Here is a 13734-nt window from a genome sequence, read left to right on the forward strand (position 1 = left end):
TGGATGTTACTTAAACTAACCTGAAATTGCTCCAAAATTAATTTAACAACATCTGTAGTATTTTGTTGTTCAAAATGCACAATAAAATTTGAGACTAGGAGAGCGACAATACGTACAGTCACACCAGCAGTAGGCTTCCTGTTTCCTTTTCTGATCCTGGTGTTCATCAGCACCTTGGTTATGCTGGTTAATAAATGTAAACTACTCCACTTGTGATGGTCTCCACTGAGCGAGAGATGATTATGTGGCTTTCTACTGCTGTATCTATTTATAAGGCTGGGGCTTAAACTTCAGCTCTGCAATGACTTGTACATGGATGGAAACATATCTGCAAAGATCATGTTAGCTGTGGAGTTGAAGCTTAAAATAGGCTAACATTCTAGTATTTTGCTAGAAAGTTGGAGTATTTTGGAGGCTATTTTTAGCATCAGGCAAAGTAATTGAGCAAATGAGTTATTGTTTATTTTAGCTATCCTTTTAGGACTCTGACTCATGAGTGTTTTATGATTCATGAGGATGATGTAAGAGGTACTACCTTGCTCCACTGCTCAATGTTGTTCTTCCCATGACACAGGCAGCGTAACGGGCAGTGTATCTTCTCGGCCTCCACAGTTCATGACCTAGCATATTAGCTTAAACTGCCATTGATTTCAGTTTACATTAGTACTCTGGGATTTGAGCTCCAGTGACTGTGCGACATACCAACTCCTCTGCTATTTTTGTGATGTTGGTATAGCCTCCAGCAGAGATGGTGGGCAAATGTCTGGAGTGGGTAAACTCGTCATATTTAGCTGTGGCAACTGACGGCTTGTGATTTAGATGTTAACAAATGTGATGGAAAGGAGGTATTTCCCTCGGGAGAGGGGGACACAGGCCTTGCATGGAACTAGAAAAGCTTGTACCTGTAATCTTTTCTTCCCCTAGTGACAATAATAGTTTGTATTTTAATCCAGATTAGAATTGTAGGTCTTCTTGGCTTTCCCTGCCATGTCAAAACACATTTTCTTTCCAAGTGGTATTTTGTAGTTAGCATCAGCAGTTTAAAAAAATGCCAAAAAACCCCACCCCCCCCCACCCCCCCCCCCCCCAAAAAAAAAAACCAAACAAAAAACACCTTCCCAAAATGCAAACAACCCCCACTTTAGCTTTCCAAATCTTTGAATTTTCTTTTTCTGTTTCAAACTGTAGTTAAGATGTTTGTAATCTGTTTTGTTTTGTTTTTCTTTTGTAGGAGGGGGTACAGAGCTGCAGGGAATAACTGTCTCAAAACCGGTAAGTACTTCTTCCCTGGGCTAAGATGGTTTACCTAAGAATAGATCATACTAAGAGCTGGTATCCATTCCTGGAAAAGTTTGATGTTTACTGAAACTAAAATCCTATCTATTCTTATATTCAGAAACTAAATCTTCAAAAGTACATGTTACTGATGGAAGCCCCAGTCCTATAAATAGAATCACTGTAGAGCTGAGATTTGGGCCCAAGGGTCTGTAACTACAGCAGACACTTAAATTCATCTACTCAAAAATAATGATGTTTAATTTTTTTTCTGTGCAGTGTGAAAAAAAATTTATTTGAAGGGATTTTTGGTGCAGAAAGACTTCTTTTTAAAGTTCTAAGTTATTCAGAGTCCTTCCATGTGTATGGAAGGACTCTGAATAACTTAGGTGTTCATGGCTTTTGTATGTGTTCTACCTTTGTTTTTATATATATACACACACCTTGTCAGCTGTGTTTCTAGTGTAGCTTCCAAAATAACTGTAGTTTAAAAAGCTCTGTGATATTTTAGAGGTTCTGATGTGGATTTTATTTAATTGAGATAATAGAGAAGTACTAATGCACTTACGTGATCATTGTAGAGCTTAAGATTTCATTCAGTCTCTGAATATTTGTATAGTATATAAACATCTACTACCTTAACTGTGGTGTGGTGGGTTACTTACCTGAGTATGAAATTCTAAGTGTTGAAGCAACCACATAAGAAAGAAGGGATTATTTATAACAAATGCATCCCAGCAAGGAATTGAATGCAGGACTGCTGCCTCCAATACTTGAAATCAATCCAAGGAATGGCAAATTCACCTCTTGCTCTCAGTGCTCTTTCTGGCTGAGGCTTGGAAGTATGTCTGGGTGTACAAGAGATGCATGTACTCCACAATCCTCTGCTTTCCTTCTGAAAATCACTGATTCTAGCATTGAACAAGGTGTTTGCATGCTTTCCTTTAAGAACTAATGGATTGAAGGATGTTTGCAGACCAACCTATTCATGCAATTTCAATCATCTACAGCTTTTTAATTAAAATAATTCCACTGTCATAAAAGTAAAGTGGAAAATGCAGTATGTTTTATGGTTAATCCATGGATAGTTTTATACATCTTCGGATGTGGTATGCTAGGTAGTTCATAATGCTGCTGGATGTAACTTTTTAAATCTGCCCTTGAAGTTCAGTATAAAAGAGTAGAAGTTAAAAAATATTGAACATTTTTGCATTCACAAAATATGTGTGACCACTTGCTTATGTAGTTCTGTACCTGCTTTCAAAGGAAATACTACAATATTTAACCAGTTGCCCTCGTAGATATTTCTAGGCATTATTCTACATAAAAAAAGAAGAATGCAGTCTAAGATTTGTTGCATGTAAGGAACTATCTCAACTTTTTTTTACACTAACATTGGGTAAGTGTTTAAGATGCTTCAGGGGAATTCTGGATGGGGATAACTTTGGATGGTTATGCCTGCTTGGGAAGGAAAGCTGTAAGTGTGTGTTCTAGTGTTTCAGTTCTAGAGAGGTACAACTAAATAATAACTGTATATATCTAATATTCAGAAATCAGCAACTTGATCAAATTCTTAAATGAACATTTTACTTAATATGTTCTCCCATCCCACCAATGATTTGGATGTTTAGAACATTTCAGAACCTTGTAATAAATTCTTCACTGTCCTTTGCCTGTTTCATTGTCTCTAAAGTAGTGGCGATACATGCCTCGGCTGGGATGCCATGCCGAATATACGGTAACTTATTTGTAATTTAACAATGTTCTCATAATTGTTTATCCTGGTTCTCTTTTTAAATAAGGAGAGCACTGGTGCTGCTAGTTGACAAATAGAGCAGTTGGCAGAGGTGATTGCAAAAGATCATTCTTTACTGTGTGGCCTTTGCTGATGAATCAGCATTAGATTCTCTTTCCTTACGTATCAGACAGTTTCTGAAGAAGAGGTTGTTTCCTATGTATAAATTTTGCTTCATTGTAACTTTGCTGGCAGAAGGTAACTGGAGGTAAATGATACAGCAAAGTGAGTTGCTCTGAGGCTATAATAGAGGAGAAGTAGTAGGAAAAAGGAGTCGAGTTAGGAAACCTACCAAAAAAAAAAAGTCAAAAGTTTGTTAATCTCTCTTGCCTTTTCTTAGAAGCTTCAGTCTTACAAACTGAAACTAATTCTTCAAAATGTTACAGTATGGCACCTATTTCAAATTTATATATATTGAAGGAATAAATTTTAAGGAATCTTAAAATCTGTTAACTTTAAATTACAATGAAAGAAAAATTCGAAGTTGTAACAGATAATTTGGGATGGAGCTGAATGATTGGTATGTTGCTAGAATTGTTTTGGGTTTTTTATTTGTCACAATATATGTTCGCCAATATGACAGTGAATTACACTTGTTCATGTCTACACCACTGTAAACACGGCTAGGCTGAGTAGCCACTTGCTTCTGCAAAGCACTATCACTTTTTTTCTTAAAGCTCTTAAAAAGTAATTTTGAAAAATTTTTCTAGCTGTTCAAGGCATCTATCAAATTAGGTTGGATTAGTTTTTGTGAACCATCAATACTACAATTTCTATGTGTCAAAATAAGTTGTCCATTAATAGTTGCTCGATCTTTATATGGTTTTTTTACAGAAGTACTGTGTCATTTTGCCCATGAACTAGCACTGGGCTTTAGTCACATGTATTAAAATTACAGCTATTGTTTACATTCTTATGTGAGATAATGGCCTCTTCTGCTGTTTTTGCTCTTAACTTTAAAGTTAATATGTAGTTATAGAGCGATCCTAGCTGTTCATCATGAGTGCCTTCTCATTCATTGAAGACACACTGAGGAAGAAACTATGGCCATATATGCCTGTATCTTTTCCCCAAAATAGCGTTTCCAAGGCTTATGAAAGACTTCTCCTCTCTGCAGTGGGTTCCAGTTTTCATTAGCCAGTCTCTCACATGGGTTTCTGAAGCATGGTTTCTTTTGAAACTGCAGTGGTAGGGGCTTAATGCAGACTATAGTTCTTGTCAGTGAGTGGAAGTAATAATCTGGGATTCTGTTTTCTCATTACTGTTTGTGGTAATAGAACAGGAAACTATATGTAATTTCCATGTATCCCTTGATAGAAATTACAATTTTATAGAGTAGTGCTGCAAAGGCAGCTGTTTTCCCTTGTCTTCTGCAAGGGCCTCTCCCACATGTGCCACAGGTCATTTAATGTGTTGACTGGAAGGTGATCAGGCCTTTGTATTTTAAATAAGTAACTTTAAGCTAACAGCAGACACCATGAACAAAGAATGTGTTTAAATATAATGCTTTTAAAATGCCTTTATAGTATTTTTGTAACATATTTCTGTTTGGAAAGGGAAACAATTAATTTAAATAAAACAAAAAAAACCCTCCCCCCAACTTTTTATTTTCAGGAGTTACCAAACTTGTCCAGCACTTTAGCTTTACTGTAGTGTGACAATGTTAAAATAAAATTCTCTAACTTCTGGGAATTACTGTCTTTTTACAGCCTACATGTCTAATCTAAACTGTCAATATGCTTTCAAAAACAATGGAGTCCCATTATGAAGGCTTCTGAGTTGGCTACAATGCCTGTGCAATAACTGTGAGCAATTTAAAAAAAAAAAAAAAAGGAACTGTTTTAACACTCCAGCAATTCTTTAACATGTGGTGTCTGGATGGAAAAGTGACTGTGGAAAGATCGCTGTGTAATGTTTTCCGATGGCTTTTATGTATATGCATTTATAGATGTTTTTACACAGTTTCCATTGTGATTTGAGCATATGGGATAGAGACAGGAACCTTAATCCTGTTTCAGAAGCTGATACTTAAGACATATTTCTGAACAAAAACCTCTTGTCCAACTTTCAAGGCTTTTAGAAGTATGGCTGATGATGCTTTCCTCTGTCAGAGGTTGTGGGGGATTAATGTCTGTAGTACAAGTGAAGATGGTAAACTCATACTTTTGTTCTACAGGTAGAATTCGAGGATGAAAAGGATTTTAAAATTAATGGTTTTAAAAAAGTCTTGCTGCTTTATATCAATCTTGTGTTCCTTCAAAATAGGTTTCTACTGCAATGACTAACTCAGCACAAACTTTAGGCAGTGGGTTATTAATACATTAATGTTGTTCTGTCAAATTGCATGCAGACCGTCCCATCTAAGAACAGCTCTATATTATCGTGGAAGTATGTTAATGCAGTATGTTCTGTTTAACAATTTGTTGCTGTTTGGGTTGCAGAATTTTTGTCTCCGTAATATTTTCTCATCTACACAGAGTTTTAAAATGTTCTCAGTAGTTAAATTCTCTAATTTAATGTGCAACTGCAATAGGATATTAGTAGGAAGTAGCTGCCTGCAAACTAAGATAACGGACAACTTTGGGATATGTGGGTAGTAATAAATTTGGCTAAACGACTCCAAGGCAGGTATTTCTTGTGAAATCTTTTGAACACATTTCTTGTGTTCAAAAGATTGTGTTTAGGCTAGAAAGCTGCAGTTGAATATAGTTCACTACTGAATTCCTGCTCTGTTATAATCTCGTCCTTTTCAAATTGAATTCTCGCTTTCACTAACCAGAACAAAACCTTTATTTTTCTATAGTACTGGTGTTAAAGAGGAAACCAGAAACTAAAGGCACTGGAAAAAGCAAAGACACTTCTGGAGAAAGTGGAGAAGGTAGAGGATGGAGCTGCAGACTCTACAGGAGGCTCTGAAAGTGGAAATTCAGGTTCACCAGGTAATCTGTATTATTTCTTGCTTTATACTTTCAAGTAATGGCAACATTAGTATTGCTGATAGTATTACTACTAGTGGTAGCATTAAGTAATAGCACTACGGCTATAGTAATAATTGTTTTATAAGCCTGAAACCACTTAGAGTTTTATACTCTGCATTTTGGCTCCAACACCTGTTGTTTTTTAGCAAATGTGAAAAATCTACATATCGGGCTGTGGGTGGGGATTTTTTTAATATATACTTTGTAGCAGTGATAAAAACATTCTGAAAACTATGTTTAGCAGCTTCGGTCTGGAAGGTTTTTCTGATGTTCTGAAGCCAACTTCAGTATTCAGTTGGCAATGGAAGGATATGGTGGAGGAACTTTCAAGCGAAATCTGCGTAGTGCTGCATAGTCTCATCTGGTGCTTCTCTTCTGGAATGTCTTCTACATTACTACTTTCTAAAGTTGTGATTGTATAGTTTTGCTAACCAAAACGTTGTAGTGCTTGGGCTCAGAAATGTTTGCATATTGGGTCTTTTTACTGGTAGCCTGTCCAACACTATATGGCAGTAGAGTTGCAGTTTGTCATTCTGTTACAATACAAATGAGAAATATTAATAATAATTAAAAAAACTCATTTAGCAAATATAAGAGGAAATACGCATATTCATTCTTGGAACAAAATTGTTACAGCCATAAACACATGGTAGCTGCCAACTTGGAATATTAAATTTATCAGAGACCTTTTCTAAAGACAGTTCTCCAAGTGTTTTTGTTGGATATCTGAAACTCACAACTGTTACACAGTGGATAAAATAAATATATGGTAGGTTACACTGATCAGTGTAACCCATCATACAAAATTTGGGAAATGTTTCCAAATTACTTGGTGACTTGTCTAGACAACTGTTCTAGATGACTTGTTCAGTAGTTACTGCAACGATGAACACAGCACAAGAGCTTGAATGGGTGGATTAGTAAAATAAAGCTATGTCTTCTTCAACAAAACAGAACTTTCAGCTAGGGAGAAAAACTTGAAAAAGCTAAAGATTAATATCCAGAACTACAGACAAGTATTTTGCTCTCCTCAGAAACTCCAAGGCTGTTGCATTCAAAACTCCAATGAATTTTTGTTACGGGGGTAAGGAAATTCAGAATTTCCCCATGGCATTTTGCTGCACGCAGTAAAATGTTTTAAGGCCAGTAAGTATTTTTTTCAAGTATTACCTGCTGTATGGTGATCAGAACGCTGGTCATACTTGCGTTTGTGTAACAGCATTTACCGCTTGTGTGTATCTTCATTACCCGTTATGCATCAGCTAACAAAAAATTTTTAGACTGTGAATTTTGAAAGATCTTTAGCATCTGTTCGTAATGATGATGACGAACAAGGACAAAGACTGGAAAACGTCCAAAAAGACTTTTTTAACAACTTCAAGGTTTTTTGACCCTGTTTGCCTTAGCTTTGCCTAATCCTCATTAAAAGTGAGCTCTGCACTGAAATAAACTTAATTAAATTTGGTTTTAGTTGGTGAAACTAGACAACCTATTCTATCAGAAGGTTGTCTTTTTTTTTTTCTTCAAGATACTGTATATTCCCATAATTAAGGCTACAAACAAGTCTAAATGTTTACAATGGAAAATAACACCTGCAGCAACATACTGGGTGCTTCAGGAAACTTTTCTTGAACTGTGTGTGACTGGTTACTGCTGTGCTCATCAAATGTCTGCTGTTAGAAATGAAACTCATTTTGGCACGAAAAAGAAATCTTCAAATGAAATGCTTTAACTGTATTGTATATCTTTGAATACTGTAACTTACAGAGATACGATATATCCCTCCTTTTGGCAGTGCTCAGGATTTGTGGAGAATTGTGGAGAATCTTCTACTTAACCAATATTTTTTTTCTGAGGATTCTCTAATAAAGCTTGCCAGTGCTCATACAGTCATAGTTTGTTGTCCCCTTGTAAGTGGTGGACAGGTGTCTGACGAGCATATGAAGTTCAGCTCTGCACTGTAAGCAAAGCCTCCCAGCTTCTTGATGCAGCACATGACCTAGAAAGTGATGCTCAGTATAACTGTCTTTTTGTCTGTAGAACAGCTCCTTTTCTGCCTATTCCAGTTCACCTCCAGAACTCTGAAGCTTTGATGCTGCTGCTTTGGCCAAGTATGTCTTAAACTACCAGGAAGGACCCAAAGGACGTGCTTAGTTGTTTAGAAAAAACTTTTTTTTTTTCTTACCCCGGTTTCTTTTCGATGATTGAAGAATCATCCGTAAATTAAGTCTGACCAGGTCACTTGCTATATCAGAGCACAACTTGAGTATTCAAATATCTTCTATGTCAAAGCTATGTTGCTTGTCCTGAGAAGAGATGCATCAAATCTAAGTAGTTCATTCTGCTGCTGTGTTGACTTAATGAAGGTTATTTTCAAACAGTCTGCTCTTCATAGTTTTGATCACAAGAAGTGTTAAAGGAGTTATATTTAGCTATTCTCATGGAGGGTTGGGCTTTATGGATGAGTCCTCAAGCTGATGTGTGGAAGGAACCTAGAACATCCTTTTCCTTCTCTCAGTTCATAACAGAAAGATTAGTAAGTTTTAAAATATCTTAAATTTAGCTTGCATTTGGGGACAGTGCAAAGGAACATTGTTTTTCCTTATGATTGGATGACGCAGTATTGAGTGATCCATAAATTTAGCAATACTTTGAAGAGTCTACAGTTACTGACTGTATTGTCTTATGACTGAGGCTGTACAAGCACCTTTTGTATAACAACTAACGAATTTGTCAAACTGATGTGGCAGAAAGCACTGAGGAAAAATAAGCTAAGCATGTGAGCAAAAGGGTAAGGTAGCACCTTAGCTCCTGTGACACTGAATGACGGCATGACAAAAAAATAATATTCAGTGTAGATAAATGCCAAGTGATGCACTTCGGAAAAACAGTCCTGGTTTTACATCTGCGATAGCTGTGTAATTAGGCTGTGAATTAGCTATTAGCACTGCGGAAGGAGTTCTTGCAGTACAGAACACTTGAGTGTTGCAAGCAGTTTTAAACTTTGCTTCTGGATGATAGAGGCGAACTGGAGAAGTACAGGGAAGAGTGCTGAGTGAACAAAGAAATGGAATGATTCGTACATGAGGAGACTTTCAGTCTGAAGAAGCGATGACTGATGGGGGAATATGAGGTGTTGAAAAAATGTAAGAAGATGATGAACAGACAAACAATCATAGGGTATCTTGAGTTGGAAGGGACCCATAAGGATCACTGAGTCCAGCTTCCAACTCCTCTTGACTCGAGACAAGACTGGTTTTCCGTAATCTTACTTGCCCCTCATGCTTGCATTATCAGGAGGCAGATTCAAAAGAAAAAGGAGGTCCTTTTACATCGGAGTCCTGTAGTTTAACTTTGAAATTTATTTTCACAGACTCTGGAGTGTTTTCCTGGGTTTGAAAAGCAATTAAGGCAGATTAATGGAAGAAAAGTGTGTTACTAGCTATTAAACCTAAGACATAATCTTTGAAAGAATCAGAGATGTAAATTGCTGAAAGACGGGAGATAACCCTCTATGCTTCTCCAGCATAGACAATATGCCTCTGTTTGCTATTGGTTAGTACTAGAAAGTAGATGCAGCAGATAAGCCTGTGTTCTTATGCAGCATTATCTTTCTGTTACACTTGGTTTTTTGATAAATACCATTTTTAGGATGTGAAATGAAATAAACTTTTGAAGAGAATTAGTTGACAAAGTCTGAATTCTCAGAATGGTATCAAAACAGGTGAAATGGAACGTATTTTTCTCGCTTTGTCCCTCTTTCTCACTCCTTTTCCTCATTCTGATGATCAAATAGGGAAGAAAGTACAGACTTTACATTGTTCTCTGCATGTGTGGAAAGGACATAGCGATGTGATGAATAAACATGGCTGTAACAAAAAAAGAAATTGTGAATTTTTGGTTTACATTTCCTCTTCATTGTGGGCTCTGGTTTCTTTGGTGACAGCCTGGTAACTTTTTTCCTTGCTTAGCAATAGATGGCATTCTCCTGCAGCTGCCTGAAGGAAGTGAAGGAGGAAGAATAGTGAATAGTAACCATCTGTCTGCTTTCCCTTGGACGTGGAGGGCATCTCTTCTACAATGATCTCAAGCTCTTCCTGAGGGAGAAAAGTGGCAAAGATACTTCTGAACATGGGTCTTCCATGTGGTACCAGCCAAGTCAACATGTGGGCAGATCCTTAGTACTTGAAACATTCTGCTCTTGAATATACAAACAGCTTTTGTGCTTGCAGTGGTTATCTGTGATGTGTTTTTCTTGTCACTGCAAGCAAAGAAGGCAGCAGTTCTAGAGGAGACACAGCTATTAGATTATTTTACCCAGCTGGCTTCAATTGTCCTTAAAAGGCATCACTTGAACAAGAGCTGTTTAGGACATGCAGCAAAAGTGGTGGCTTAGTGCAGTAGTTTTACTATATTAATAGGAATGGGTTTGGAAATTATATAGTACTGGATTCCAGGCCTTGCTATTGAAATGCTGTAAACTGAATATTTTGCTTTTACAAAGGTTCTTCAAAAATGTTGAATTCTAAACTGCTCAGCAAGATCCATAATAAAAATCCTCATTGTATTGTTGCATCTTCTTTTCTTTCTAGAAATTGGTTGCCCAAATGAAGCAAGATCCGCAGGTAACTATTTATTTTTATATTGCATTATTTGCCCTTTAAAATACAGGAAATAACAGTTCATGAACCTGAGAATTTTAGATACTGCTTCATCATGTTCTTCCTTGCTAGCATAATGTTTAGAAGAAAACTATTATGAATAAGTCTTTAAACAATGACTGTTGGATAGTTTAAAACAAAACCAAAACTTTTGCCTCTATGAAGCCTTTTGCCTCACATTCTTAATAGTTTAAATCAAGTGACTCTTATGGGCTATGGTGTGGTTCAAACATGCAGCAAGTTTCTGGTTCTGTTGGAAGCTGCTCTTCATAAAATCTGCCATTACTAGAATTCGCTTCTTTTCTGAGAATCAGTAGGCTCACAGTTGTACAAGAAGAGATAGGATATTTTGTCCAAATAAAGAATGTAGCTTAAGGCTGTGTTCAGATTGCTTGTGTTAGGTATCCAACTTCAGCCCTGAGTGTCCGAAGAGTGGGCACTTGGCCTTGGGATGCTTCAGAGCTACTGAAGTTGGATAACTAGACTCCTTGCATAGACACAAGTCGTCCTCCCTTTCCCAATGACTCCGTAAGGAGACTGGGTTGTCTTGTACAGCAATTAAGCGCACGAGTGGGCTGAATGGGGAGTTCCATGGAGTATTCTAACCAGTCTGAAATGTTGAGTAGAGGAGAAAAAGGCAGCTCACCTAAGGCTTGCTAGTAGCTGCTCCCATCCCCATACAATACTAAATGCCCTGTAATTTTCTGAGCTCATTGGAGTGGGAAGGCAGCTTTTTGCAACAGTCAAGTAGTTAGACCTCTGATGGGGAGGGATGAGCAGGGAGTAGGGTGGTATTAGAAAACCTGCTTTATAGAACTTCCTTATTCTGATGGGGTTTGGGGAATGTCTGCTACTCTTATTTGCTGGGCAAGTCCGCTAACAGAGCAGTTTGCTTTTGGTTCATATCTGCTGAAAGCCAGGTCATGCTGCAAGCAGCCATGCAGAGTTTCTGGAGCCAGGAAGAGTAAATCTGGTCCCTGCTTCCAATGCTCTTAATGCATTTTTATCCCAGATTATTCAGTAGAGTCTAGAAGAAGGGAGGATGACTGGTCAATATCTGGTTTTTCTAGAATTGTGTGTATATTGGAGAAGACTATCTGTAAGCTGAGATTGTAATGCATTTCAAAATTGTATAGGGGGCTATAAAAATTGGGAAATTGTCCTGAGCATGAAGTTCCTGTAATGACATTAGTCCTATGTTTCAATATTTCTTCGTAGCACAGCAAACCTGCGTAATCTAGTGTAGAGAGTTTACAACACAAATGAGAACAAAAAAAGTGGAAAAAGAGTACAACGCAGGGAAGCTTGCTTCCCTGTCATGTTTCTGGAGAGCTTCACGGCCTGTAAACTGAGGACAGATTTTTAAATTTTACTTTATTTTTAGTAGGAAAGAAATAATCCTGGTAAAAAGTTTTCTGACTGCATCTTTATAGTGATGGTATGGCTTTCAAATCTTAAACTTAAGAAGGTGCTGATATGAATGATGTGCTAAGGCAAATGTAATTCTCTCAAATACAGTCTAAGGCATAAAAGTACATGGAAATGAAGATGTAGATATGTCTGCCTCATTTGATGTGCGTATCAATTAAGATATGTTTGCTCTGCATAATCGAATGTATGATAATGTCTTTGCATAAGTAGCATAGGTGAGTACACTTTAGGTAACATACCATAGTATACTACTGTATACAATATGATACTATTGTATTACATATTAACAAACATTTCTTGTTTAATTTGTAAGCTTGATGAAATGTACATATGTGCTTTATAATGTGGTAAGCACTAGTGGATGTTTCAATGAAATCTTCGTTCCACACTGGGTTGGCTCTCTGAGTGCTAGAAAGGTCCTCTGATTATTGTTGCACTCTGACTTAGGTAAGGCTGCTTTGAGCCTCTCGAATTCTAAGGGCTGTACATCCAGAGGTGCTGTATTTGTAGTACGCTATTAAAAAAATAAAGAAAAAAACCCACACCAACAAAAAAACCTACCTTCCTGCTACTACTCTATGTTAACAAATGGAATATCTTTCTCACAGATATTTTTTCTTTCTAATCAGAATGCTGATTTGAAGAAACAGCTTCATGAACTTCAAGCCAAAATCACAGCTCTGAGTGAGAAACAGGTAGGGAAACATGTATTTTTTAACATACCTGTTCTAAAGCTTTTCCCAGCTTCCAAAAGAGCTAAATTTTTAAGTACAAAAATAAGTGTGGACAACCAGATGTTTTGGATTTTTATTTGATTTCTCAACAAAAGATGAGTTACTGTGAGTCCGTCAAACAAGCAATTAGTGTAATCAGTGGAAGCTATAGCAATTTTTCTTGTGTTGAAACTAATGTTTTATATTAGAGAATCTCGGAAAATTAATTAATTTTGTCACTTCCTTCATTATTATCTTGAAACTTATTCTAAACCAGACTGTTCTGGTTTAGGCAAATCTTTAGATTTTGTCTTGAGTTGGTTCACACTGTGTGCCTGGATGAGTGCTGGATTTTTTCTTCATGTTTAGACCAACTACATTCATGTCAGTTATGGGTACCTAATAGACAATTTGGAAATGAGTTGTGTGTTTTTGTCATGACAAATTACATCACAGTTGTCTTACAAATGTAGGACATCAGAGAAATTTGGTAAGAATTCTCTTTGACAGGTCTAAAATATGAGTAATAATTACATCTGAATACTTAATAGAAAGATGTGGAACTTGAAGATGCATTTTGTGGGTAACTAGAAGAAAAATAGGTAACATTTAGAGATCTACAAGGCTTGTTCTCACTTACATTTTTTTTAAAAAACAAAACAGCAACACACACAAAACCTCATACACGACCCCACCCCTACCCCCTCACCCCCCCCCCCCCCCCCCCCAACTGACTTAAGCAGTCCCTTAATTGTATTGCTGTTGTGTCAATAACGGAACCAAATTAGGTCAAGAAATAACACCTTTGAAGAGGGGAATCCTTTTAGGATGTGTGCATGAGTAAGAATATAGTTATGCATCAGTGTCACATCTAGATACCT

At 37.0% G+C, this 13734-nt stretch overlaps 1 protein-coding gene across 17 annotated transcripts in view; it reads left to right on the top strand.

Annotated features, from left to right (window-relative positions):
• The window catches only part of PHF21A (PHD finger protein 21A), a 134515-nt gene that overhangs the window by 30450 nt on the left and 90331 nt on the right, over positions 1-13734 (top strand). For all 17 annotated transcript variants that reach the window (XM_075105541.1, XM_075105527.1, XM_075105535.1 and 14 more), the window contains 4 exons: positions 1232-1272; positions 5874-6009; positions 10641-10673; positions 12770-12835. In XM_075105541.1, coding sequence (XP_074961642.1) covers positions 5956-6009; positions 10641-10673; positions 12770-12835 — 153 coding nt within the window. In that variant the 5' untranslated portion in view covers positions 1232-1272; positions 5874-5955. The remainder of the gene's footprint in view (positions 1-1231; positions 1273-5873; positions 6010-10640; positions 10674-12769; positions 12836-13734) is intronic.

Source organism: Phalacrocorax aristotelis, chromosome 10 (assembly GCF_949628215.1).
Source record: "Phalacrocorax aristotelis chromosome 10, bGulAri2.1, whole genome shotgun sequence".
NCBI lineage: Eukaryota > Metazoa > Chordata > Aves > Suliformes > Phalacrocoracidae > Phalacrocorax > Phalacrocorax aristotelis.